This window comes from Moschus berezovskii, chromosome 11, assembly GCF_049115385.1.
Source record: "Moschus berezovskii isolate FMDL1 chromosome 11, NW_MosBer_1.0, whole genome shotgun sequence".
Lineage (NCBI taxonomy): Eukaryota > Metazoa > Chordata > Mammalia > Artiodactyla > Moschidae > Moschus > Moschus berezovskii.
The window spans coordinates 63,899,332-63,925,747 of NC_142470.1; the positions used below are offsets into that span (position 1 = coordinate 63,899,332).

Below are 26,416 nucleotides of genomic sequence, written 5' to 3' on the forward strand. Positions count from 1 at the left end.
GCTGAAATTACAGTGCCTACCAGAAAGATTTTATTTATTTACACTTTCACCAATACGATGAAAATGAACTCAGCAGCCTCAAACACAAAGTACTATATATATTTTTTTAATTTTAAAACTATTGTTGTATGTTAATTTTATACTGCCTTTTTCAAATAAAAATTCTAGTTTTCCAGGTGATTTTTTCACATCTGACAATTTTTAAGTTAGAGAAAACCTTTCATAAATTGTTCAAACTAAGAAAGAAAACTGAAGCATAAAATAAGTTTATGTTTACTACTAGTTACAATAAAGAAGTATTCCTACTACCATCATGGGCTGTGTCTATTAATACAAAATCAAAGGGTAGTTCTACTGCAAATGGTAAGAGAATGCAAATATATACTATAGTAAATAGAAGTACAGTGAGGAATTGGTTTATTCTGCCAAAAAGTAACAGAGGTACATAGATAGGAAACATGAGAATCCTATTTTTATACTATTCCTAAAAATGTCTGTGACTGTGTACTTACAACAAAGGTCTCCGTTCTTGCCCAAATTCTGCTTCATAGTAGCCATCTCTGCAGTCTTTTCCTACTAAATCATGAGGATGAGGTTTATATGGGTCATTCTTTGTTACTAATGTAATTCTCACTTTTCCTTTTCCATAATAGTTCAAAATCTGAAAAGGGGGGAAATTAAATATGTGTTCCATAAATATGTCTCACCAAGAACTGAATTATAAAATTTACATCAGTATCAGAATTTATATCAAATAGTTCAATTTACATCATATAGTTAGCACTGGATAAAGTACAACTGACTGGCAACAGCAGTATGCATGGAACTTTTCAGAGAATACCAGTAGAGAAGAATTTACCTCTCAGTTCCTTGGTATATCATTTTGTGCCCTAATTTCAACTTGTTATATCATCTGATTTTGCTTATTTTCCTTTGAAAACAAGTCAAAGTATACCAAAATATTATCACAGTGGAAGAGGAAATTCTAAGATGCTGAGTCACAGAATGCCAGGCTGCTATATTCATTGCCACACCATAAACATCCCTTCAAAGTATATATTTAAGCCACAATGGAAATGATAGTACATAAATATGATTACTTAAGTAACTTAATACATGACATGTCATTTCACAAAAATATTTGTTAATCAGTAAGCATATCCCAAGTGTTCACTGTATAACAGGCAATAAATTAAGCTGAGTTTTGCAAAATTAAGTTTTCACACAGAACACTGAGAATGAAGAGAAGAGTTAAATATGGGAGAGGAAGGAGGAGCTTGTAGGAAGGAATTAATATTTACTTTGGAAGCTAGCAAATTTGTAAACACAAAGCAGGAAACATAAAAAACCAGCATACAAGGGAGCAAGGCAGTTAAGTAAAAATGGGTGGCTTCACAGGTAAAAGGGCATTAAAATCCTTAACTCTGAATTTAAACTTAATTTGAACAGTAATCAGAAAGTATTTATTGCCTTTCTGAATAAAAAAGAAAGTAACAATTTAAGAGTGTAAGGCTGGGAATTCCCTGGCAGTCTGGTGGTTAGGATTCTGAGCTTCCACTGCAAGGGGCACAGATTTGATCCCTGGTTAGGGAACTAAGATCCTGCAAGCAGTGTAGTGCAGCCAAAAAAAAAAGTGAAAAGTAGGCTAATGTAGAACTCAAGCTGCAAAGTTGTTCAGAACATGTTGTAATGGCAAGGATACAGATCAGAAATATTTAAGAGACTGTATAGAATAAGCTGAATTATGGAGAAGAGTTAAAAATTGCTCTTAGAGGAAAGGATTACCGTTTTCTTATGTACTTTTTATTAATATCTCTCCCATTTTAATATTAAAAAAAGACTTAGATAACTCATATCCATATTGCTAACAAAAAAATGTGATAAAAGATTGGAATTTGGAATTCAACATGTAATTTTGCTATTGGTTTGTTATATAACTTAGCATTTTCTTAAAGTCCAGTAGAGTAAATTTTGTAAATAATGTAGTTATAAAACAGTGGCTTAAAATCTTCAGATGAAACACTGAATAATGCTTTTCAAAATGCACTCCACCATCACAGTTTTAAACTAGCATTTAAAGAATTAAAAAATCATTAAAAATGGAAGGAAATTTAAATATAAATATAGTATAGTTTATAAATACAGTATATTACCAAAGTCATTCTGGATTAAAAAATTACTTTCAAATTTTATGCTAACATGAAAACACTGTATTTAAAAAGTGAAAATATTTCAAATTAGTCAAGGCAACCCAGAGTATCAGGGACAGGCAATAAAGGTAAGGAGAAAAAAGACAAAAATGTTTTCTTTTTCCATAGCCCCTAGATTAGCCAAGTGACTGCAGGAAGAATTCTAAGTCAGTTCCCAAATACATGTTTTTAATCTCCAGAACAATTCTGCCCACCTCTGGAAGGAAAGAAAGCCTTTTTCTCATTAGCTTTTTGTCCCATGAAAGGGATAATCATCCAAAAGCTGACAATGTACACTAACCACTGGGAATTACTTAGAGTAACACCTAAGTATAACTATCTGCAGGAATGAAGAGTCCACACTGTACTTAAGAAATGTCCCAAGCATTCTATCCAATAGGGATTAATTAAAAAGAAAAAAGAGGGGAAAAAAAGAAAAGTTGGTGGAGATCACTGTGAAGAAGCTGGATCTTTAATATAATTGCTATAGCTAAAATATGAAGCAACTAAGAGACATACTCACACACAGGAGCATTCTATTACCTGGATGGATGGGTATGTTCTGTTGTTGTCTGTGCTGTGCTCCCCTGGAATGCTGCCTGCTGATCGCCCTTCACATTTGTATCTAAAACGCATTCCCCTTTGCCTGGGTTGCTCAATTATCTCTATACATGGGTTAAACCCACCTGGAAATTTTAAAAGGGGGAAGAGTGAGATTACAATCAAAATAATAACGGATTTTAACTATTTTGTTTTTTAGAAAACAGTAGTCTAAACAATGTTCCCTCGCTACTAAATAACAAGGTTGAAATGCAATCATCCAAGACTGGGTGGTGAAGACACTCCTCTCTCATTCAAACTGCGCTTCCTTACTGTGTAAACACAAGTCATTCAAATCATATTTACTGGTTAGCACTTTATCATTTAATATCTGTAACTAATGCTACCATGAAGTTCTGTGATAACCACTTCAGAGATACCCACTTACATGAGACCTAGCAGAAGGGTTTTCCCCCAAAATTCTCCCAGAAGGGTCAAGAAGATAGTCTTCAGAAGTACAATATTATAATCCAAAAGTGACTTTGCTTGATTGTACATTAGACTTAACAGTGGACTAAAAGACTGTTCATTGAAAATAAAAATGCAGAAGGAAATGTTAAGTTTTTTTTATATCTCCATTGGACTCTTAAAGGACTTACACATAATACATCAAAACAACTTCCAGAACGAACTTAGGTTCAAAAGAAGAACTCAATCAATCCCTCTAAAGTATAAGACACAATAGAGGAAAATAATTATTTACTTTCTGTAATGAATGTAATTCAAAATATACCTTTAGAATGAACTACTGACACAAACAACAATGTGGATGAATATCTAAATATGCTGAGTGAAAGAAGTCAAAAGTGCACATAATTTTATGTGTTATGATTCCATTTATATAAAACTCTAGAATATGTAAACTAATCTATAATGAAAGAAAGCAGATCACTGGTTGCCTAAGCATAAGGGTGTAGAGTGGATGAGGAACTTTGGAGGACAACAGACATGTTAATTACTTGACTGTGGTGATCTCAAAATTATATAAATATGTCAGAAGTTATCAAATTGCATACTCTAAACAGTGTACATTAGTTATATGCCAATAAAGTTGTCTAAAACATATGTACCTTTATCCCCTCTTATTAGCCAAATCATGGAAATGACAGTTAAATAAAGCACACCAGTGTGCTTACAAGTAGGATATTAGCAATGTATCTTTATTTCAGGGGTATAAAGATGTCTTCCATGAAAAAAAACGAAATCAAAAACCACAACCCCCCAAAAAACCCCTCCCTCAATCAGTTTAGTGATTTCTAAATTCCCACAATTAGATATCCATTTATTTAACTAAAGGCTTATCCTCTGTTAGGATGCAAGCAAATCTTCAGAAAGGGTAACACAGTGGGTCTTATCAGTGTAGTATGGGGAAGAGGCCTTTTGAGTCCTACTCAGCCACTTCCTAACATTGAAGACACTAGAAATATTATATCTCTTAAGTTTCCTCCTCTATAAAATGGACATAATAACAATAACACCTATCACATAGGGTGTTGTGAAGATCAGGGATAACAAGTGTTAGTTTCTTACCAAGTGTCAGGCATATAACAAATATTCAATAAATGCTCTATTCTTATTCTAGATGCTTTATTGAAAGCAGTAATTTATAGTGATACCATGAAAGTATAACAACTGCTACTTTCAAGGATCTTACAGAACAGTGTGGCAATCAACACAAATTATTAGACTATAGAGGAAGGAACAAAACAAAATTTTATGTTAACAAAATTTTGCATAAAATGATAACAAGAGCAAAAGAGTCAGGAAAGCCTATCCTTGTCAAGGAAAACAAAAGTTACTGAAATACTGGGTGGGGAGTTAGAAGGAGGAAGGAAGAAAGGCAGGCATTTCGAGGGAAAGGTAAGAGGGTGTTTAAAGGTGGTGGCACAGAAAAAAAGAGCTAAAGAATCACACGACAGCCCCAATGGAACTGAGATACACTTCTAGCCTTAGAAAGGAAACCAGAACCAGAGTACATCTGGGGATTGGGATTTCACTCTGAGTGACAGAAAATCAATTAATGATTTTATGCAGGGGAATCACATGATCGGATTGACATTTTAGAGTAAGAATTCTGGTGGCAGTGGACAGACTGAAAAGAGAAAAAAGCAAGGTGATCAGTTTAGGGGCTGTTACAGCAATGTGGGCGATGATGAGGGTATATGCGAAATTTGGTAGTGATAACAGGAATCAGAGATTATTTACAAGACAAAACTGACAGTACTTGGTGACCAAATGAACATTAGGGTTAACAGAAAATAAAGAATCATTGATGGCTCCACATTTCCTAAGTAAAGTATTACTGGTATCTTTAATTCTATTGTTTGGTTTAGATTCTTTGTGCTTGAATTTACTATTTGTTTACTCTAAACACAAGGAGCCAGAGAAAAGTGACTTTAAGCTAATCAAATTTATAATACTCATTTCAATTTTACTAAAAAATGTAAGGCATACAGATTAGTATTTCAATTTCACATCCTTGGGAGGGATAAATCGGGAGACTGCAATTGACATCTATACAGTACTATATATAAAACAGATAACTAATAAGAACCTACTGTATAGCACAGGAAACATACTCAATACTCTGTAATGACCTGTATGAGAAAAGAATCTAATAAGAGTGGATATTTGTGTGTGTGTGTAAATATATATATATATATATATATGATTCACTTTGCTGTACAGGAGAAACACAACATCGTAAATCAACTATGCTCCAATAAAAATTAATTTTAAAAAGACAAAACAATCTCACATCCTTATATATATATATCTTCATATATTTCAAATAATCAAATTCACATTTCAGTTTCAAATATTTCACATACTTACAGATCCCTGTAGGAGTATTTAAAAGAAAGTATATTTTCCTCTCAAAATGAAGTTCAAAATACTCAACAGTATTTTTTAAGTAATATCTTAAATCATCTATGTGGTTGAACTAAAGGTCAAATAAATCCCTGCCCACAGCTTATTTAAAGGTGTCTTGGTGGGAAGTTGATACAGAATGACATCATTAATGGTAAGTGGCTAACTTTTAAGGGAGGCATGTGAATAAGAGTGCTAGGCTTAAAGTGAGCGTTCAAATATTTTTCATTGGTTACACAACACTTCCTTAAACTAGAAAGTGCACAAGAAAAAAGTTTGTGGACAAGAGAACAGAAAAGCAGTTGTTGAAAGATTAAATAAAACACTTTAAAAAGATGTTTGAATACTAAGAATGACATATATTAGTTATCATATAATATCAAGTACTTTTAAAACCCCTGAACTCTCTTCTATTGCATAAGATCTTTAATGGCAAAAAGCCTGACAATCAGAGTCTATTGTAATATTCTCCATTCCCCTAGCTGGAAATAATCTCCTGCTCTAAACTACTGCAGCATTTTGTTTATGGCAATTATTGCAAATAACCGTGAGGGAAGACTTACTGTTTTATTTCTTCTTAAAAAAAAAAAAAAGATATTGTTTCATTTCTTCAAGCTACCTGAAGGCAGGAATTGTGTCTTACTCATCAGTGTCTTGCACAGATATTCAGGAAATATCTGTGGAATGAATGACTGAAAATCTGGAGATCTTTGTTTGTGTAAATCACGCAAACATTGAAGGACTATATTAATAATTATTTGGATTTTCCTTATTAGGTTCTACTACTAGAAAAAATATATGCAGAGTACATCATGAGAAATGCTGGGCTGGAAGAAGCACAAGCTGGAATCAAGATTGCTGGGAGAAATGTCAATAACCTCATATATGCAGATGACACCACCCTTATGGCAGAAAGTGAAGAAGAACTAGAGCCTCCTGATGAAAGTGAAAGAGGAGAGTGAAAACGTTGGCTTAAAGCTCAACATTCAGAAAACTAAGATCATGGCATACGGTCCCATCACTTCATGGGAAATAGATGGGGAAACAGTGGAAACAGTGGCTGATTTTTTGGGGCTCCAAAATCACTGCAGATGGTGACTGCAGCCATGAAATTAAAAGACGCTTACTCCTTGGAAGGAAAGTTATGACCAACCTAGACAGCATATTAAAAAGCAGAGACATTACTTTGCCAGCAAAGGTTTGTCTAGTCAATGCTATGGTTTTTCCCGTGGTCATGTATGGATGTGAGAGTTGGACTGTGAAGAAAGCTGAGTGCCAAAGAATCAGTGCTTTTGAACTGTGGTGCTGAAGAAGACTCTTGAGGGTCCCTTGGACTGCAAGGAGATCCAGCCAGTCCATCCTAAAGGAGATCAGTTCTGGGAGTTCACTGGAAGGACTGATTGTGAAGCTGAAACTCCACTACTTTGGCCACCTCATGCAAAGAGCTGACTCATTTGAAAAGACCCTGATGCTGGGAAAGACTGAAGGCGGGAGCAGAAGGGGACGACAGAGGATGAGATGGTTGATGGCATCACTGACTCAGTGGATATGAGTTTGGGTCAACTCTGGGAGTTGGTGATAGACAGGGAGGCCTGGAGTGCTGCAGTCCATGGGGGTCGCAAAGAGTCAGACATGACTGAGCCACTGAACTGAACTGACTGGGAAAAAAGTTGTAAGTGCTAAAATCACTATACCTTCATACTCCTCATATCTACTCATATTCTAATTTCTTTATCTATGTTTATAACTTTAAAAAGCTTCCCACTTATAAATCATTTATATCAAGCCTCTGTACAGTGTATCAGTGTCTTCCTTCCTCAGTACCCTGTTTTAAAGTGCTATCCTTCCTGAAGATAAAAAGTGGTGAAATGCAATCATTTATGGAGTGGAAGACAGTAAAACATAAAGTAGGGAATTGTAGAGAAAATGAGTACTCTTAACTAAGATTATCTCAATAGAAATGTCTTCAAAACTGGTTCTAAGCAAGTAGATCACTGTACTTTTCTTTAACCAATATTATGCAAAGCTGGGACTGACCCCTAAATTTTTAACAGTACTGTAAAATGTTAACACAGACTAGAATAATATTTGAAATATAGCCAAAACATTTGCAAGATATATTTATGTTTTTATTTGCACTTAGGCAAGAAAGAGTGCCACTTGATATTTAAGATTAAAAAAAGAAAGTACATTAAAAAAAGAAAAAAGAAAGTATACTGAAATAAAAGTTAAAAATGGATGATCAATTGTCAGGCAGATTATTAACTAAAACCTTACAGGTAGCACTGGGAACCAGCATTAGTTGAACAGTGAAAAAAATGTTAATTACAGTAATTAAAACACTCTTTTAAGACACTTCTCATTTGATCCTCTTAACTTTAATCTCATAAAAACCGGACAGCAAATATTATCTCATTTCACAGTTGATAAAACTAAAGTTCAAAATTATATGAAGTTATAAGAAAAAGAAATTATGAATGATATTAGCAAATATGACAGCTGGGATCCTGGTGGGGAGGGGATATCAAATTTAACAGAACAACAAGCATAAAAATAGCTGGGGATAAAGTCACAGTAATTGATACAGCAAATGAGCTAAAATAAATGCAATTTAGTTTAAGAAAAAAATGCATCGTGTTGGATCCTATTTGGATCCAACAAAATTCTTAGAACAGAGTTCATATTGGGACTATATATCAGAATCATCTAGGTAGCTTTTTCAAAAAATACATACCCTGACCACACCTGAGATCTGCTTAACACAAACAGAAATCAATCTAAAGCCCGGACCTGTTTGTGAAAAAAGCCTTCCAAGCAATTTGAGCACACTCTTGATTAAGAACCACTGCCCTAAAACATAAAGAGGTGGAAACAACAAGGCACATATCTAGAGAAGCAATCCCAAAATTCATGTACAAGGATGAGCCAGGTGATGGATAAACTAGGCGCAGGAATTCTGACTACCTGTTAACTCTCTCCCTCTCTAAAAAGTTTACCCAAAGGCAAGCAAGAGAAAAAAAAAGTACTATTACACAGTCAGCCTTTAATTACACTGATTTATTTAAAATATACCTTTTACAAAATTAGTTGTTACAACTACCATCAGTAACATTTCTTACAAGGCAACATGCCAGTGTGACACACCACAGTTTTGAGTAACTGACTAGAGGCTGCATCTCGTTCACTGAAGTACTGGATAATAGACTGCCTAAGGCTCAAAGGAGCAAGTGGAGTTAACAATATATACTTTTCCAAATATCACCTCTACTCACTTTGGAGAAAAAGAAAAGACCTATTATTCTTTCCTCAAACCTAGAAACCCAACTGAATTATCCTGCTCTTTCTTCACCTCAAGACACAGGTGAGTTTTTTTCCATTTCTTCCCAATTATGATAAAAATTTAGAGATACCATTTCCTACATAGATGATATTACATCCAATTAACAAAAGAGCAAAGAAAACTCAAGCCTCTTCCCATAAGGTCAGAAGGAGACTAACACAGAAGGTGGAGAAGAAATCAGACAAAGGATAGATAAGTTATATCAATCAACTTACCAAAAGGACATGTGGTTTATTTACTAAACAATTTTTTATTTACTTTTTTCTTCAGAATGCTATCATTTAAGTGAACCAAGGAGATGGCCTCCCAAGATCACTGTCAACTTCTACTCTCCTAGTTTACATACATACAGAACCACTTCAACTTATTTACAAGTAAAAGGGAATTCTTACATATTCTTAAAAAATATATTTTCTATCTAGCATCAGGTTTAGTCCATTCTTATGAAAACTTAAGGTTTCATAAAATTCTATATTTGTCAGGATACTTAAACAATATTAAGTGCCAAATGTGCCTAGTAGCACCTATTTCTTAGAGTTCTGAGTCCCAAAACAGTTCCACTACAGAAGAAAACTAACATTTATGGGCATATATTACCTCATTTGCTCCTATTAAGACTCTGCATAGTTAGACCCATTTTCAAATCACAGAGGGGCAGAACTAGAATAAAAACCAACCCAAGTCCAGCATGGACTGAAGTCCAATATATTCCAGTATTTCAGGTTTACCCTCTCATCTGGGCTTTAAGAATCCAAATAAGGCATGTGCAGAAGAGTACTTGATTGATGTATGCACCATAAAGTAAATAAGAGATGTAAAAAAAATTGGCAAAGAGATTCTACTGCTAGAGAATCCACTGCTGTTGGGGTATGGAGTGAAGGAATAAGTCTTGAAAAAAATATAACTTCCAGGATGAAAGAAAGTAGAGAAACTAAGTTAAAAATATATGGCAGGGCCAAATCCTCTGGGCAATTAAGACTGTCATATTTAAAAATAAAAATTATAGGATGCCCATTTAAATATGAACCAAAAAATTTTTTACCATACATATACTCCGTGCAATTATTTGGGTCGTACGCCTACAAACACAATCATTTGCAGAAAACACAGTTGAGGGAAAGATGGAATAAAAGGAAATTCTGAGTCCCTCAAATTACATTTGAGAAAGATACTACACACACCCCAGGTCTTCCTAATTATGACTCATCTTCTGATTCCTCCCCAGTCATTTCACTAGCTCATTCCCTTCACTCTATGTCTATCCTGTATCACCCTAATTCCTTTATAATACTGTTATCTTGACATTTTCACATACTGCACTTCTGAAGCAGCCTTCCTGTTTATGTGTTTAGTTTTTTATGCAAAAAAAAAAAAAAAGCATTTTCTTTACCTATCAATTTCAGCATCCAGTTTTATGATTAAAGACTGTGTCATACACTGATTTTTCCTCCTTACTCAAAAGAGTTCTCTTGAAATTTACACTACAAAGGTGATAAGCAGTGGGTCTGCAAATACAATTTCTTCATGTACTTCCTATTACATAATGTAGCAGAATGATACTAAAGAAAACTGAATACACTATACATAAAATAGATAAGCAACAAGAATTTACTGTACAGCGCAGGGAATTATACCCAGTATCTTGTAACAACATATAATGAAATATAATCTGCAAAAAAAAACCAGCCACTATGCTGTACATGTGAAACTAAAACAATACCATAAATCAACTATATTCCAATTTAAAAAATAATAATTTTTAAAACTGTAAATAAAAATAAATTATCTAAATTTTAATACATATTTTACCAAATACAGTACTATGTATTAGTAAACAAAGCACACAAAAACATTTGCACTTTCTACTGGAATAAGGAGAAGCTTTAAATTCAGACCAAAAAATAGCTAATTTTATTTACCTTAAACAGATTAGAATCATAAATATACAAGAGTAAGGACTGCTTATGTATACCTTGGATGGGATTGAGAACTTTTTTTTAATGCCTGTCCTAATTAATTGTGTCAAAAGACTGGAATCAAGGTGTTAATTTTTTTAAAAAAAGTAATCAAGACAGCTTAAGAGAACTCGAGCTGTGAAATCCTAAATATGACAATTTAACTGAACAAAATTTAGAATCATACATATAGTCCCAGTTATTCATAGTACTTACATAATTTTATTTATGAGATTATGATGTTACTGTCACATTATACTGACCATATATTCAACTACAGACACCTATTTACATATAACATCCGGTGAGAAATGGAGAAACAGTCTTAAATGCTTGGTAATCAATAAAAATACTTTCTGAGGTTTTACGCTCTTTACTACAAACTATAAACTAGACATGGTAAACTAAGCAAAAGGTTTTTTCAGTTACTCTTTTGCTTAAATTACTGTTTTAAAACAGGGTGGGAGCTTATAATTTTGTGAATCTTTTTCTCTAAGTTTTTTACAAATGATTAAGGAAAGTACACCCAGACTTTTCCTTAGCAGTTTTCAAACAACTGAATTACAATTTAAATAACTTGTTACATTTTAAATAGTGTCATTTTAATATAATTCCAGAAAAGGGGAGGGTGATAATTACCCTTTAAATTTTTCCCTCCTCAATTTAAGAAATCGGTCCTCACAATAAGACAAAAACAAATGTCATTAAACAAGTTTAAATTGTACGACATTTTTAAATGATGTGGGTCTTACAATAGTCCATATAAATGGCTAATTCTTTTTTTTCTCTTTTGAATGAATTACAAGTGTTAAATTCACACCATATATCTACAAAGTTTGGTTACATTACCAGTAGGCTGATTTTTCTTTTTACTTTATTATGCTAACCATTCTTTAACTTTCATACAAAATCTTTCTGATAGTCAATAAATTAACCTAGTGTTTCAATCATCTTTGCACTTTTAATTTCAACATGGTCTGAATTTATGAATTTACAAGATTATCTGAAAGTTTAGGGTCACTGAAGTGGCTAAAGAGAAAGTTGAAATATTTTAAACTACATTTGTATTCTCACATGAAAACCACAGGCAAACTGAAATCAAATGTCATGTGAACCACCCCAATTTCCTTTTTGGTCTAAAGCAGTAGCTATGGCTTTGTTCTGCTCAACCCTTTAAAAAAAAAAGTCCTTTATGCTTTCTACTTCCTCTTCTCTGGTAGTCATCGGTCTTCTACTGAGGGTCACTGAACCAGGGTGTTGGGAGGATGCAGGTCAAACATAAACAAGCCTCCTTCTTCAGCCTCCTGTTGTTGTCTTCAGTCTCTGGCACAGCGTTAATCCACACTTTTAGGCCTCCCTGCCTCTGCTCACGCTTGCTCCCTCTGCGGGGAAGGTGCCTCCAAGAACTGTGACAGGCTCAGTGAAGGTCCCTGAGATTTAGTAACCCTTAGATTGCAGGCAAACTTAAACCACGGCTGGATGGGAGGCTCCCTCCCGCATCCTTTAAGCAGTTATCTAGGTAAAGCAAGAGATCCCCGCATTTACTGCCTACAAATGAGTATTCACGTAAGTGACAGAAAGTTTTCATTCTCACCCGTTACTTTAAAGCACGGGGATCCTAAAAATCCTCTTTTCCCCTTCCTTCCAACAAAAGAAAACAAAACTTGATTTCTGCTCCATAAATTAAAAAGTACGCACTTTACAGTAAAAAGGATCCACTTGTTGAAGCAACATTTCCACTTAAGACTGTTAAAATACCACTGGTGATTTTTAAAGGTGCGTCGCATTTGTCCAGCTGTCAGCACAACTGCGATCACCTCTTGGCAACTGATGAAACTGAACTTAAAAAAAGATAGAGCTCTCCTGAGACCGGAAGGTTCCTCATTCCTATTCTAAAACGAAAAACCACCATTTCAACTTAAATCAATTTAAAAATACGGGAACTCTTTCGTCCTCCTTTATTCAGATTCTTATTACTTCCTTAATCCAAAAACCAAGTCTTTTGGAAGGTCTAAGGTTCCGGCTATTACAATGGCATCAAATTACAGAGCGTGACTTTGATTTCGCACGCAAACCCTGAACCAGGTCACTGTAAAAAGGCTGACAAACTTGCCAGAGGCGATTTTAAAAACGGAATGAGACAGAACCAAAACTGGGCCCCCGAAACCCTGAGCAGTTAGACCCTCGGACGCACTCCTTCCCTCCCCGCCGTCCGGGACCCTGCCCACGCCCGACTGTCGGTAGCCCGCGCCGGGAACACTCACCTGAGGCCATGGCTCCGCTCACCGCGCCGCCCCGCTCCGAGCGTCCGGACCGGAGGCCGTCAGTCAGTCTTGCGGCCCAGGGACCTCTGCTGGCGGGATCCCCACTCCCCCTGACCACCCCCGGGGCCTCCTCCTCCTCCTTCCCGCCCTCCTCTGGGTCTGCGGCTCACACCTTCCCACCAGCTTAATCCTCGCGCTCCGGTCACCCGGCGTCGCCCGTCCAGGTGGCAGAAGCCAGGAGGCGGAGCGCAGCGACAGCCGAGAGCAGGTCTGCCTGAGAGGCGGACAGCCCGGCGGGAGGGGGACTTCCAGAGACTGACGTAGTATCACTCACCGCCGCTAGCCCTGGGCGGGGGCGGGGGCGGAGCGTCCTGCGACCTGCGTGCGTGCGCCCGCCCACCGCTGCCCGGCCCCGCCCCTCCCATGCCCCGCCCACCCGCCCCTCTCCTGAAGCCCGGCTGGGCTCGGGAACCGGTCGGGGAAGCTGGCTCTCCGGGAGCGTAGGGAACGCTGGGAGCCGGGGAGTGACGGCCCCGCGCGTGCGAAAGCCGCCGGCCCCCGAGAAATCCCCCTCCTCCAGGATGTTCTTGGGCGCGTGGCTTAAAGTTCAGGAGGGGTGGGAGGGTGCGGTGACGTCGGAAGGGCTGGCCACCCGCCCGCGAGCACTTGGGGGCGGGCCGGGCGGCGAAGCGGGGCCGGCCCTCCCAGGCTAGGGGGAACGACGGCCGGGGTTTTCGCTGGGTGGTTCCCCCTCTTTCCTCTGTCGCACATGCAAATCTCCGCCCCCGGACCGGCGGGCGGCGCAGCGCGGGCGTCCCGGAGCGCCCTAGCGGGGAAGTGCGGAAGCTGCCGCGGCCTCGGTGAGCCTGTAATTCAGGTATTTGCATACGGGGACCCCCGCAGTCTGTTCTTCTCCCTTTGCATCATGTCATTTGTGAGGGCTCTGTTAACGTACTTGACAAACTAAAAAACTTTTCAAACTCGTAAGGTCCGCAGTGTGAGTTCGTTTCCTCGTTGCTCAATGCTCCACGTTAATGAAGTGGACATCCCATTGGGATTTGACAGACCCACGAGGAAAGGAGGACGAACGTGTAGCATCGGAATCTGAAAACTTTTGTTTCCTTCCAGTGTAAAGAATTTTGTATGTGTCAGTTTAGTTACCCCATTTATAATGTATTATTATCCTCATTTTATAGATGAGGCAGTCAGGGCTCAGAGAAGTAACTTGCCTGTACTTCGGAATGCTAGTAAAAAAGAACAGTTTAAACTCAAGGTTTCGGACTCCAGAACTCCATGCTCTTTCCACTTTCCTTTACCTTTTAAAATAAGTATGGAGGGGCAGTGGGAACTATCAGCCATACAAGTGCCCAAACTGGAGGCCCCAGTCGGGAACTAATTAAAAATAAACTCTCCTGTCACCACCCCCCCCGCAAGCATCCTTTCCACAAAATATAGAAAACAATGAAACAGTTTTATGATAGTACAAGCCTTAAACCGTATTGTGATGCACTTAAGAGACCGCAAAGAGAAAAAGGAAATCTCACTCTTTTATATCATCAGATAGATGCAATCAATTACAATACCTGTTGTCTTTCTCCCAAGGGAAAATAATAGGAATTACATCTTGGAGCGAAACTCCCAGAGATAGGTAGCCAGGGCCCCACCTTCCTTGATGTTCAGATTTCAAAGGGATAGCTCCAAGGCCCCCAAGAAAGATCTTAAGGGGGCGCAAAACCAGCAAGAAGCTTGTTTAGCTTTTTTAAAGGTGTACAGAATTCATTTACAGTTTCCTTTTTTCTAAAAGCATTGCTAAATGAAAAGAGAGGGGGAAATGTTTTCTGTTCTTTTTGACTCTAGGCAGATTTTTCAGTGTAATCATTTTAGACTTGTATTTACCCTTACCACCCCAAACCTCAGGGCTATGTGAATGAACTAAACATAGACGTTTCAGAATCCATTAGGAGGATGAGAGACAAATAAGAAAGTATTTTGCATGTATTTTCTTATATTTCTCCTCCAGAAAATGATTGACTTTAGGTGCTTCTTAATAGAACACAATGTTTGCTTACAGAAGAGTTTGGAGCCAGACAGAAAATCTCTCCCAGGTGCAGGACCCCAGAGTTCTAAAACCACTCCCATCTGTGAAATCACAAGCTGGATATTAGGAGATTTAGTAACACTGCACAATTTTGAATTCGTTTTATTTTTATTTTCCAAAGACTTAATTTATTTAAACCTCCTCACTAATAGGAACACGTTTGTATTTATTTCCAGAGTTATTTGTATTTGTAACATGAGGAAGCCATAGGTTTATATTATCTCACCCTTAAAAGGCTTTTTTGAAAAACCTTTCACTATTTTAAAAACTTGCTAGGACTTCTCTGGTGGTCCTGTGACTCTGACTCTGCGCTCCCTTTGCAGGCGGTCCAAGTTCCGTCCCTGGTCAGGGAACTAGATCCCACATGTCACAATTCACGTGCTGCAACTAAGACGCGGTGCAACCAAATAAATAAATAAATATTTTTTAAAAACTTGCTGAACCCTTTTATCAAAGAGCCAGCCCACATCTGAAAAGTGGAACTATTTCACTTGTATGGGAAAATTTAATTAGAAAAAAAGGAAGGTTACAAGGCAAGGTAATGGGTGGACTAAAAACAATAAATGTGAATAGTAGTTTTATTTTTGTTAGGACTTATCCTGGGAAAAAATAGTGTATTACTGTAAAGATGATTGGTAGCTAGTTGGTGGGGATTATAATGAATTGTTGTTGTTTAGTTCCTAAGTGCTGTCTGACTCTTTTGCACCTCATGGACTATATGTAGCCTGCCAGGCTCCTCTGTCCATGGGATTTCCCAGGCAAGAATACTGGAATGGGCTGCCATTTCCTTCTTCAGGGGAACTTCCCGACCTAGGGATTGAGCCTGCATCTCCTGCAGTGGCAGGCAAATTCTTTATCACTGAGGCACCAGGGACGCCCATTATAATGACTAGCACATGGTATTTTTCTTCAAGGGCTTGCAGTTGTTGATACTATTTATTCAGTCCAGCAACTATCTACTCTGTGCCAGGTATTCTTTAGATTGTGGCACAAACACTAACAACAAGACAATCAACTATTCCTCAGTTTAAAAAAAAAAAAAAGACAAAATCTCTGCCTTCATGAAACTATATTTCACATGAAAGACATTAAGCATTTTAACACATAAGATCATCTCAAATACTATAATTAAACTATTTTATTTCTTTATTACTGTAAAGAAAATAAGGTAATGGGATAGAAAGTGACTGAGAGGGAGAGACAAGAGACATCCACAGAAAGATTCAGGGAAAAGGCCTTCCAGTCGGTGGAACCAAGTATGAAGTCCTTGGGACAGGAAAGCGTTAATTTGAGGGACTTAGAGGCCAGTGGGACCAGACCAAACTGAATGAGGTTGAAGAGATAAGCAGGGTCATGGTAAGGAGGGTGAATTTTATTCCAGCTGCACAGAGGAACCTATGGAGAGTTTTAAGCACATGGTTGATTTATGATTACGTTTTGAGAGGTTTACTCTGGAGGATGTGTTAAACCGTTAGGGTCACTGTAGGATATCCAGGAGCAAGAGTGAAGGTAGAGCAGCAGAGAGGCTGTTGCAGTGGTCTGCGGGAGAAGAAAATGTGGTTTGGATTAGTATTCTAGCAGAGAAGATGGTGAAAAGGGGTCATATTCAGTAAGATTTGGGTGAATATTCAGTAAGAGTCTGAAGGACTTGCTGATAGATTGGATGCAAGTGGAAGGGAGGAAAAAGGAATCAATGATAACTCACATTTTTGTTCTCAGAAACAAGGTAAAAAGGAGGCTAGTGAGAAAAAACTCTACAATGGAAAACCAGGAGTTGTGTTTTAGACATGTTAAGTTACAGATATCTATTAGACATCCAGAGTAGGTAGTTGGATATATGTCGAACTAGTCTAAGGGGAGAGGTCAGAGTTAGAAATAAAGGTGTGTGAGTCAGCAACACTTCACTAAAAAGAGAGAAAGAAAGAACATAGAGGGGAAAAAAAAAATTAAAAAGAGCCCAAGAAGGTGAGTAGAAAAGAAGCCACTGCCAGTGAATGAGGAGGAAGACCCAGACACTGCTTCAGAGAGAATGGAAGTGGTCAGCTGTGCTAAATAACGCTGAGACTGCAAAAGATGGAAATAAATGATTGCCTTTGGCAACATGAAGGTCATTAATGACCTTGATGAGAGCCGTGTCTGTGGAATGGTGGGAATGAAAGCTGAAATGGAGGAGGTTGAGAAGACAAATGATGGAAACGATGAGTATATAGAATGCTTTGAAGGCTGTTAATGAAAACATAAATGGACCACTAGCTGGAGGGGGATGTAGGGTCGTATTAGGCTAAGGGCTATAACTCCCACCTCCCTGTCAACAAGTTAACCAAAGTTTCTTTATCACTGAGTCAGTCTGTTGTAAATTGGGTGCCTTTCTTCCGGAAGTAATCCAGGAGCCTAAATTCCTTTTATCTTGTAGCATCAACATGTGGCCTTCAAAATCACCTTGGGAAAGGAAAGAGGGTAGAGAGTCGTGAATGGGAGATTTTTATGGGCCAGACCTGAAAGTGGAATACATTACTTCTTGTCTACTTTCCATATGGCCTCCATAAAGGGGCTGAGAAATATAATTTGAGAAATGGAATTTAGTTATGTGCCCTGGAAGTAGGGAAGATATTGAACATGAGTAATAACTAGCAGTCTCTGGTACTGAACTCTTGTTTTGTTTAGAGAGGGTGCAATTAAATCATGTTTGTAAGAGATGAGACTGACTCACTAGTGAAGGAGAAATTGGCAGTGATTGAGAGGAAGAGAGTCATGAGGATGGGAGAAAGGGTGAAATCTAGAGCACAGGTTATAGGGTTGGCCACAGATTGGAATGCAGACACTTCCTCTGTGGTTACAGGAAGGAAGGCAGAACCTGGTAGACCTGATGGTATGGAGATGAAGTAGTCAGTTGCATTCCTTTTTTTTTTTTTTTTTTTTAGTGATGTGTAAGGTATGAGGCAATGGCAAGCCACTCCAGTACTCTTGCCTAGAAAATCCCATGGATGGAGGAGCCTGGTAGGCTGCAGTCCGTGGGATCGCTAAGGGTCGGACACAACTGAGCGACTTCACTTTCACTTTTCACTTTCACACATTGGAGAAGGAAATGGCAGCCCACTCCAGTCTTCTTGCCTGGAGAATCCCAGGGACAGGGGAGCCTGGTGGGCTTCCACCTATGGGGTCACACAGAGTCGGACACGACTGAAGTGACTTGGCGGCGGCAGCAAGGTATGAGGTTATGTTCAGCTGAGAGTGGCGGGTGACACGGAAGAGGAGAAGTTTAAAATGCAGTGTGAAAGTGGAACATTATATGGGTCTGGCTGAACTGAGTGACCAGTTGAAATTTGTGGTCATAAATATAATGTCAGAGTAGTACACAGTATTTCATATGTGGTTGTTAACCCAGGGTATATCAATGGGTTTCTTTCTGAAAAAAGAAGACAAAGAACTAGGAAAATTTAAATCTGAATGGAAATATGAAGGAGGGATGCCAAGTACCTCTGAGTTCACACATACATACATACTCCCTGGGAGTGTAACCCATTCCCATGATGTTACCTGTTATACCAGGACCATATATACAGCCTAGATCTTTTCATGGGTTTCAGACCTGTATGTTTGATTGTTTATTAGGAGACTCATAGACATCCAGGATTCAATCGACACAACATCTTCTCTTCCAAGTTTACCCTTTCAGTTCAGTTCAGTTGCTCAGTCGTGTCCGATTCTTTGTGACCCCATGAATCACAGCACGCCAGGCCTCCCTGTCTATCACCAACTCCCGGAATTCACTCAAACACATGTCCATCAAGTTGGTGATGCCATCCAGCCATCTCATTCTCTGTCGTCCCCTTCTCCTTCTGCCCCCAATCCCTCCCAGCATCAGAGTCTTTTCCAGTGAGTCAACTTGTCGCATGAGGTGGCCAAAGTATTGGAGCTTCAGTTTCAGCATCAGTCCTTCCAATGAACACCCAGGATTGATCTCCTTTAGAATGGACTGGTTGGATCTCTTTGCAGTCCCAGGGACTCTCAAGAGTCTTCTCCAACACCACAGTTCAAAAGCATCAACTTTTCTGCGCTCAGCTTACTTTCTAGTCCAACTCTCACATCTATACATGACAGCTGGAAAAATCATAGCTTTGGCTAAATGGACCTTTGTTAGCAAAGTAATGTTTCTGCTTTTTAATATCCTATCTAGGTTAGTCATAGCTTTTCATTCAAGGAGCAAGTGTCTTTTACTTTCATGGCTGCAGTCACCATCTGCAGTGATTTTGGAGCCCCCCAAAATAAAGTCTACCATTGTTTCACTGTTTGTCCATCTATTTGCCATGAAGTGATGGGACCAGATGCCATAATCTTAATTTTCTGAATGTTGAGTTTTAAGTCAGCTTTTTCAAATACCTAATGATCCAGCAGTACTAATCTTGGGTATATTCCAAACAGAAATAAGTGTCTGTATCTACCAAAAGACAGATAAGAATATTTAAGTCACCTTTATTTGTGTTATCCAACAACAGGAAAACAACTCAAATATTATCAGCCACAGAATGGATAAATAAACTGTAATATATTCATAACATAGATTTATCCCCAATTATGAAAAAGAATATAGTATTGCCACATAATATGGGTGAGTCTTATAAGTGAAAAAGTCACACACAATAGAGTATATACTATATGAATCCATCTATATCAAGTTCAAAAGCAGACAAAAGTAATTATTGTAATGGTAAAATACTAAGTGTCTTTGAGGGTAGAAACTGATGAGAAGTGGCCTTGAAGGAGCCTTTGAGTTGCTGGAAACATCCCATATCTTGATCTGGGGGATGAGTGCCAAAAACTCTTTCCTTGACCAAACTATTGCCAGGCTCCTCTGAGTCCTCTTGTCAACTTGGCCTCATCCTTGACCTTTAACAACTGAAGGTTCTCAGCACAAGTAATGTTGTCAACCCTCTCTTGCTAAGAGACTTGAGTAAACTCTAGCAAAGTTTCTAATAGCTCAAGGCTGCAACTCTAAGATGACAACTTCAGCCCCCATAGGTTTTCAACTTGAGAAAACTGAAGGTTGCCCAAAGAATTTACTGTTTATTCCAGCCGACACTTAAAGTAAGAGCCGCTATCTCCCAGCTTCTGTGTGTAGGTGGGACCCTTACTTCTGGAAGTGCCAGTTAACAGACTTGGATGGCCTAAATCCATTGGCCAGCTCCCCTTCCCACTTTTTATAAATTCCCACTTCCCTCATCCTGCCCGTTTGCTTCCCTATTGCCTCATTCTCCCTTGAAAATGTCCAGGTACCTCTGCACAAGTAAAAGTTGCAGTCAGTTTATACTGGGCTATCTTTCCTACTGAATAGAATCTTTCTTCTCTAACTAGTGTTTGACTTTGTTTATCTTTGAAGCAGGTTACGTATATTTACAAGTTAATCGAGCTATACTGGTATATAGATTGTCTACTTTATGTATACTTCCTTTTTTAAAAAGCATTTGAAAAGATTTTTGAATACTTTTCCCTACCAGGGCCACACAGCCTTGAGACCCTACCTGAGACCCTGCTTACCACCTCCCTTTTGTCCGATCCTCTCTCTTCTCCACATCCTGTGCACATTTTTTTCATTTTATTTCATTATTTTAAACAATATAATACATTTTAAAAATTTATACAATTTTGAAAGGTTACTTTTTATTTACAGTTATTACAAAATATTTAGCTATGTTCCCTGTGTGGTATAATACATCTTTGAGTCTATCTTGTAATCTTATTATTTTTAAAATATTTTTTATTTATAATATTTATTTACTTATTTGGCTGCACCAGGTCTTTATTGCAGCATTCAGGATCTTTTAGTTGTAGCATGTGGGATCTAGTTCCCTAACCAGGATCGAACCTGGACCCTCTGCATTGGAGCACAGAGTCTTAGCCACTGGACCACCAGGGTCCCCATGAACCCATCTTATACCCAATAATTTGTACCTCCGCCCCACCCCCTGCCTTTCTTCACTTGGTTCATCCCTCCTCATCCTTTAAAACTAGCTTCTTCACTTGGTTCATTCCTCCCCTCACTTCTTCACTTGGTTCATTCCTTCCTCCCCCTCACCCCTCACTTCTTCGCTTGGTTCATTTCTCCTCATCCTTTAAGACCTAGCTTACAGGAAGCCATTACAGATTCATCTGGTCAGATGGACTGTTTCTACTCTGGGCAACATGCTGCTGCTGCTGCTAAGTCACTTCAGTCGTGTTCCCGCCAGGCTCCCCCATCCCTGGGATTCTCCAGGCAAGAACACTGGAGTGGGTTGCCATTTCCTTCTCCAATGCCTGAAAGTGAAACGTGAAAGTGAAGTTGCTCAGTCATGTCCGACTCTTAGCGACCCCATGGACTGCAGCCTACCAGGCTCCTCCGTCCATGGGATTTTCCAGGCAAGAGTACTGGAGTAGGGTGCCATTGCCTTCTCCACTGGGCAACATAGTAGCCAGCAAATCATCTACCTCTCATTTTACAGCACCGAAGTACAGGTCCTGCGCCTGGCTCCCATGCGTGTGGGCTAAGTCACTTCAATCGTGTCTGACTCTTTGTGGCCATGTGGACTGTAGCCCACCAGGGTCCTGTCCATGGGATTCTCCAGGCAAGAATACTGGAGTGGGTTGCCATGCCCTTTTTCAGGGGATCTTCCCCGACCCTGGGATCAAACCCTCATCTCTTATGTCTCTTGCATTGGCAGGGTGGTTCTTCACCACTAGCGCCACCTGGCCTGGCTCCCTTCAGTTCAGTTCAGTCACTCAGTCGTGTCCGACTCTTTGCGACCCCATGAATCACAGCATGCCAGGCCTCCCAGTCCATCACCAACTCCCGGAGTTCACTCAGACACATGTCCATTGAGTCGGTGATGCCATCCAGCCATCTCACTCTCTGTCGTCACCTTCTCCTCCCATCCCCAATCTTTCCCAGCATCAGAGGCTTTTCCAGTGAGTCAGCTCTTCGCATGAGGTGGCCAAAGTATTGGAGTTTCAGCTTTAGCATCAGTCCTTCCAATGAACACTTTAGAATGGACTGGTTGGATCTCCCTGCAGTCCAAGGGACTCTCAAGAGTCTTCTCCAGCACCACAGTTCAAAAGCATCAATTCTTCGGCCATCAGCTTTCTTCACAGTCCAATTCTCACATCCATACATGACCACTGGAAAAACCATAGCCTTGACTAGACAGAACTTTGTTGGCAAAGTAATGTCTCTGCTTTTTAATATGCTATCTAGGTTGGTCATAACTTTCCTTCCAAGGAGTAAGTGTCTTTTAATTTCATGGCTGCAATCAGCATCCGCAGTGATTTGGGGGCCCAAAAATATAAAGTCTGACACTGTTTCCACTGTTTCCCCATCTGTTTCCCATGAAGTGATGGGACCAGATGCCATGATCTTCGTTTTCTGAATGTTGAGCTTCAAGCCAACCTTTTCACTCTCCTCTTTCACATTCGTCAAGAGGCTTTTTAGTTCCTCTTCACTCTCTGCCATAAGGGTGGTGTCATCTGCATATCTGAGGTTATTGCTATTTCTCCCAGCAATCTTGATTCCAGCTTGTGCTTCTTCCAGCCCGGCGTTCCTCATGATGTACTCTGCATATAAGTTACATAAGCAAGGTGACAATATATAACCTTGACGTACTCCTTTTCCTATTTGGAACCAGTCTGCTGTTCCATGTCCAGTTCTAACTGTTGCTTCCTGACCTGCATACAGGTTTCTCAAGAGGCAGGTCAGGTGGTCTGGTAGTCCCATCTCTTTCAGAATCTCCCTTACTAAACTATAAAATCCTTGAAAGCAGGGCCTCTTATTCCAGGTGGCTGTCACATAGCAGATGTTCAATATTTGTTGAATGAATTATCTTGTCTAGAGATCAGCACCTTTGTTTCTCCGCCCTGGTGTGGTTATTGAACATGCTACCATGTCTGGGCTTTAGTGTGTGGTATAGCATATACGTTACATTTGGATAGCTCTTCTGAGCCTATAATGAATCTTGTTATAAAACTTTGTTATAAGTATATCTATTCAGTTTAATGACAGGTGTCTTTTTTTTCTTTCCCCAACAAGATTTAAAATGTTTAAGCCATGTTCTTTAGTATCAAGAGTAATGCCTTTCTGCCCAACTAGATCGGTGTTCACTGTTTTATAGCAAATATTTGTAACATCCCCTTTACTGCCCCAAAATGAAAGTCTTACGTGTAATCTACCTTACTACCTTACATGTATGTTTTCAAACAAAAATAATGCCATAATAGCAATATCAAGGCAAAATAGGAAGCCATTTATGAAAAATAATATTGACTTTGATATGTAAGTGTTTGGGCATGACTACATTAAAAGACCATAATGAAGATTTTAAATCTTTGTATTTATACATAGACTCACAGGCTACAAATACAGCCTGATACTGATGTGTTGTATTAGTAGGTTGTCACAGTTGCAATTTTTCAACTTTTAAAAAATTTTTCTCATAAAATAATCATCTCTTGATTTATACAGTACAGTCAGCCCTCTCTATCCATGGGTTCCATATCTACAGTTTCAACCAATAACAGTTTGAAAATAATTTGGGGAAAATATTTCAGAAAGCTCAAAAAAGCAAAACTTGAATATGCTGTGCACTAGCAACTATTTGCACGCCTTTTCCATTGTACTGAGTATTAGTAATTTAGAGATGATTTAAAGTATATAGGGAGGATTGCTGTAGGTTTTATGCAAATACTATGCCATTCTATGTAAGAGACTTGAGCATCTGAGAATATTTGATATGGGGGAAGGGTCCTAGAACCAATCACTTTTGGATACTGAGGAACAACTATAATTGTATTACTGGGAAGTTCATATGTAAAATGGAATTGTGATCTAGGCTTGTATTATAAATAGACTTTTCATGGATATGAATGTAAATTTTTGGTGAAACATAGGAAGGTCATGAAGCTAGGAGACAATTCTTGGCCATGCCAGACTGTCCTTTGCAGAGAATCTAGCAACTAGCATTCCTGACTACCCCTGCAGTAAATGTCAGAGGTATTCCTATGTCATTGTGGACTCTTTGGTCATAGAGTTCCAGAATATCCCTGATGGTTTGGAACACTGGTTCTTGAATTTTGGTGGTCAGAAGAATCACTTCTTGGGAATACATATGCTTAGGTTCCACTCCCAGAAATTCTCGTTCAGTGGGTAGGAGAAGGGCCCTGAAATCTATATTTTGAATTGATTACCCTACAAGTGAGAGAATCTTCAGTTCAGTTCAGTTCAGTCGCTCAGTCATGTCCGACTCTTTGCGACCCCATGAATCACAGCATGCCAGGCCTCCCTGTCCATCACCAACTCCCGGAGTTCACTCAAACTCCTGTCCATCAAGTCGGTGATGCCATCCAGCCATCTCACTCTCTGTCGTCACCTTCTCCTCCCGCCCCCAATATTTCCCAGCATCAGACTCTTTTCCAGTGAGTCAACTCGTCGCATGAGGTGGCCAGAGTATTGCAGTTTCAGCTTTGGCATCAGTCCTTCCAATGAACACCCAGGACTGATCTCCTTTAGAATGGACTGGTTGGATCTCCTTGCAGTCCAAGGGACTCTCAAGAGTCTTCTCCAGCACCACAGTTGAAGAGCATCAATTCTTCAGCCATCAGCTTTCTTCACAGTCCAACTCTCACATCCATACATGACCACTGGAAAAACCATAGCCTTGACTAGACGGACCTTTGTTGGCAAAGTAATGTCTCTGCTTTTTAATATATTGTCTAGGTTGGCCATAACTTTCCTTCCAAGGAGTAAGTGTCTTTTAATTTCATGGCTGCAATCAGCATCTGCGGTGATCTTAAATAATATTTAATGGAGGCTGTGATAAAAGTCTGTTGAATTATCACTGTTCCGTACTTAACTAAGGGCCCTGACTTTGCAAACAACACAGACCTTGGATTTGAATGTAGACAGTAGTACACGTCTCTCTCAATACTTTAACATGCATAAAGAGTTATTTTTACACTGCTCTAATAACCAGAATGATCCCGTTCATCAGATTCAATGCGTCTCTTCCTTAGAAAATTTTTTTATTTTTTCAGTTTTTAACTTTTTTTTTTTAATGTGGACCATTTTTAAAGTATATTGCACTTATTGAAGAAATGATATTGCTTCTGTTTAATGTATTGGTTTTGGGTTTTTTTTTTTTGTTTTTTTTTTTGGCTGAGACGCATGTGGGATGTTAGCTGCCCAACCAGGACTCAAACCCACTCCCCCTGCATTGGACAATGAAGTCTTAACCACTTGACTTCCAGGCAAGCCCCAGATGAACATGGCCATGTGGCTTCTCTTCAACACCCCTTTTTATTCATAGTTTATGCAGATATTTTACATCAGTTTAGGCTACAGGGTTATTTTACAAGAAATTAAGCTTTATCAAGACTACAATAGTCCCAATTCAAGTACTGCTAGTCAGGACATATAGTTGTAATAGCTGAACTCAGTTCTTAGGAGTGGATTTCACTGTATCTCTTCACTGCTCCTTCCCTGTTTACTTACCTTCTATGTGGGCACTGTTTGAGATCTCCTAAATCCAATTCCATAAATTAAGACATTATAAAAGACAAAAGTAAGGGAAAAAACATAAAATGTAAACATAAAAAATGGGGACTGCAAATCAGCTTTGAAGAGTCCTGGAATCATTTCCACTTTCTTCAGCACACTGAAGCATTCCTTGAAAGTGGCTGCAATACTGAAAAGAGAAGGGTGGATGTCATTTGGCTAAGTGGAGAGAAGAGAAAGAAGGAGAACCAACATGTTGGAGCAACCAGGAAAACTGAAGCAGAGGGTGTGTGGTAGACAGTGCTGGCTGATTTTTCCTCTTTTTTGGTGTTAACTATAGCTTGGTATATATGATTGCCCAACTACACTCTATCTCCCAGCTTCCCTTGAGTAGAAATACATGCCCATCCATTCCTAGGCAGAGCCTTTCAGATGGTGAGCCTACTTCTTTTTTGTTTGCCTTCCCTCAAGCTAATGAGATGTCCTGTTATCCAGATTTAGTTCTAATATTAAGGACGCTGTCCTAGAGGTTAAAAATAAGATAGAAGGAATCTATATGATTACATGGGTTCTGAGACCTGGAGCT

General features: G+C 38.9%; 1 protein-coding gene and 1 long non-coding RNA gene across 4 annotated transcripts in view; one reads left to right on the top strand and one right to left on the bottom strand.

Annotated features, from left to right (window-relative positions):
- REL (REL proto-oncogene, NF-kB subunit) overlaps positions 1–13,529 on the bottom strand; it is a 45,218-nt gene extending 31,689 nt beyond the window's left edge. The window contains exons 1-3 of the mRNA XM_055399256.2: positions 13,220–13,529; positions 2,733–2,875; positions 513–661 (exon numbers count right to left, since the gene is read on the bottom strand). Of these exons, the coding sequence (XP_055255231.1) occupies positions 513–661; positions 2,733–2,875; positions 13,220–13,229 (302 nt within the window). The 5' untranslated portion in view covers positions 13,230–13,529. The remainder of the gene's footprint in view (positions 1–512; positions 662–2,732; positions 2,876–13,219) is intronic.
- Positions 13,530–13,689: 160 nt separating this feature from the next.
- Positions 13,690–26,416, top strand: part of LOC148776177 (uncharacterized) — a 74,448-nt gene continuing 61,721 nt past the window's right edge. For 2 of the 3 annotated variants that reach the window (XR_016038589.1, XR_016038590.1), the window contains exon 1: positions 13,690–14,079. This is a non-coding gene — a long non-coding RNA (uncharacterized LOC148776177). Of the gene's footprint in view, positions 14,097–26,416 lie in introns of all 3 variants that reach the window. The other variant, XR_016038588.1, reaches the window with a different exon arrangement.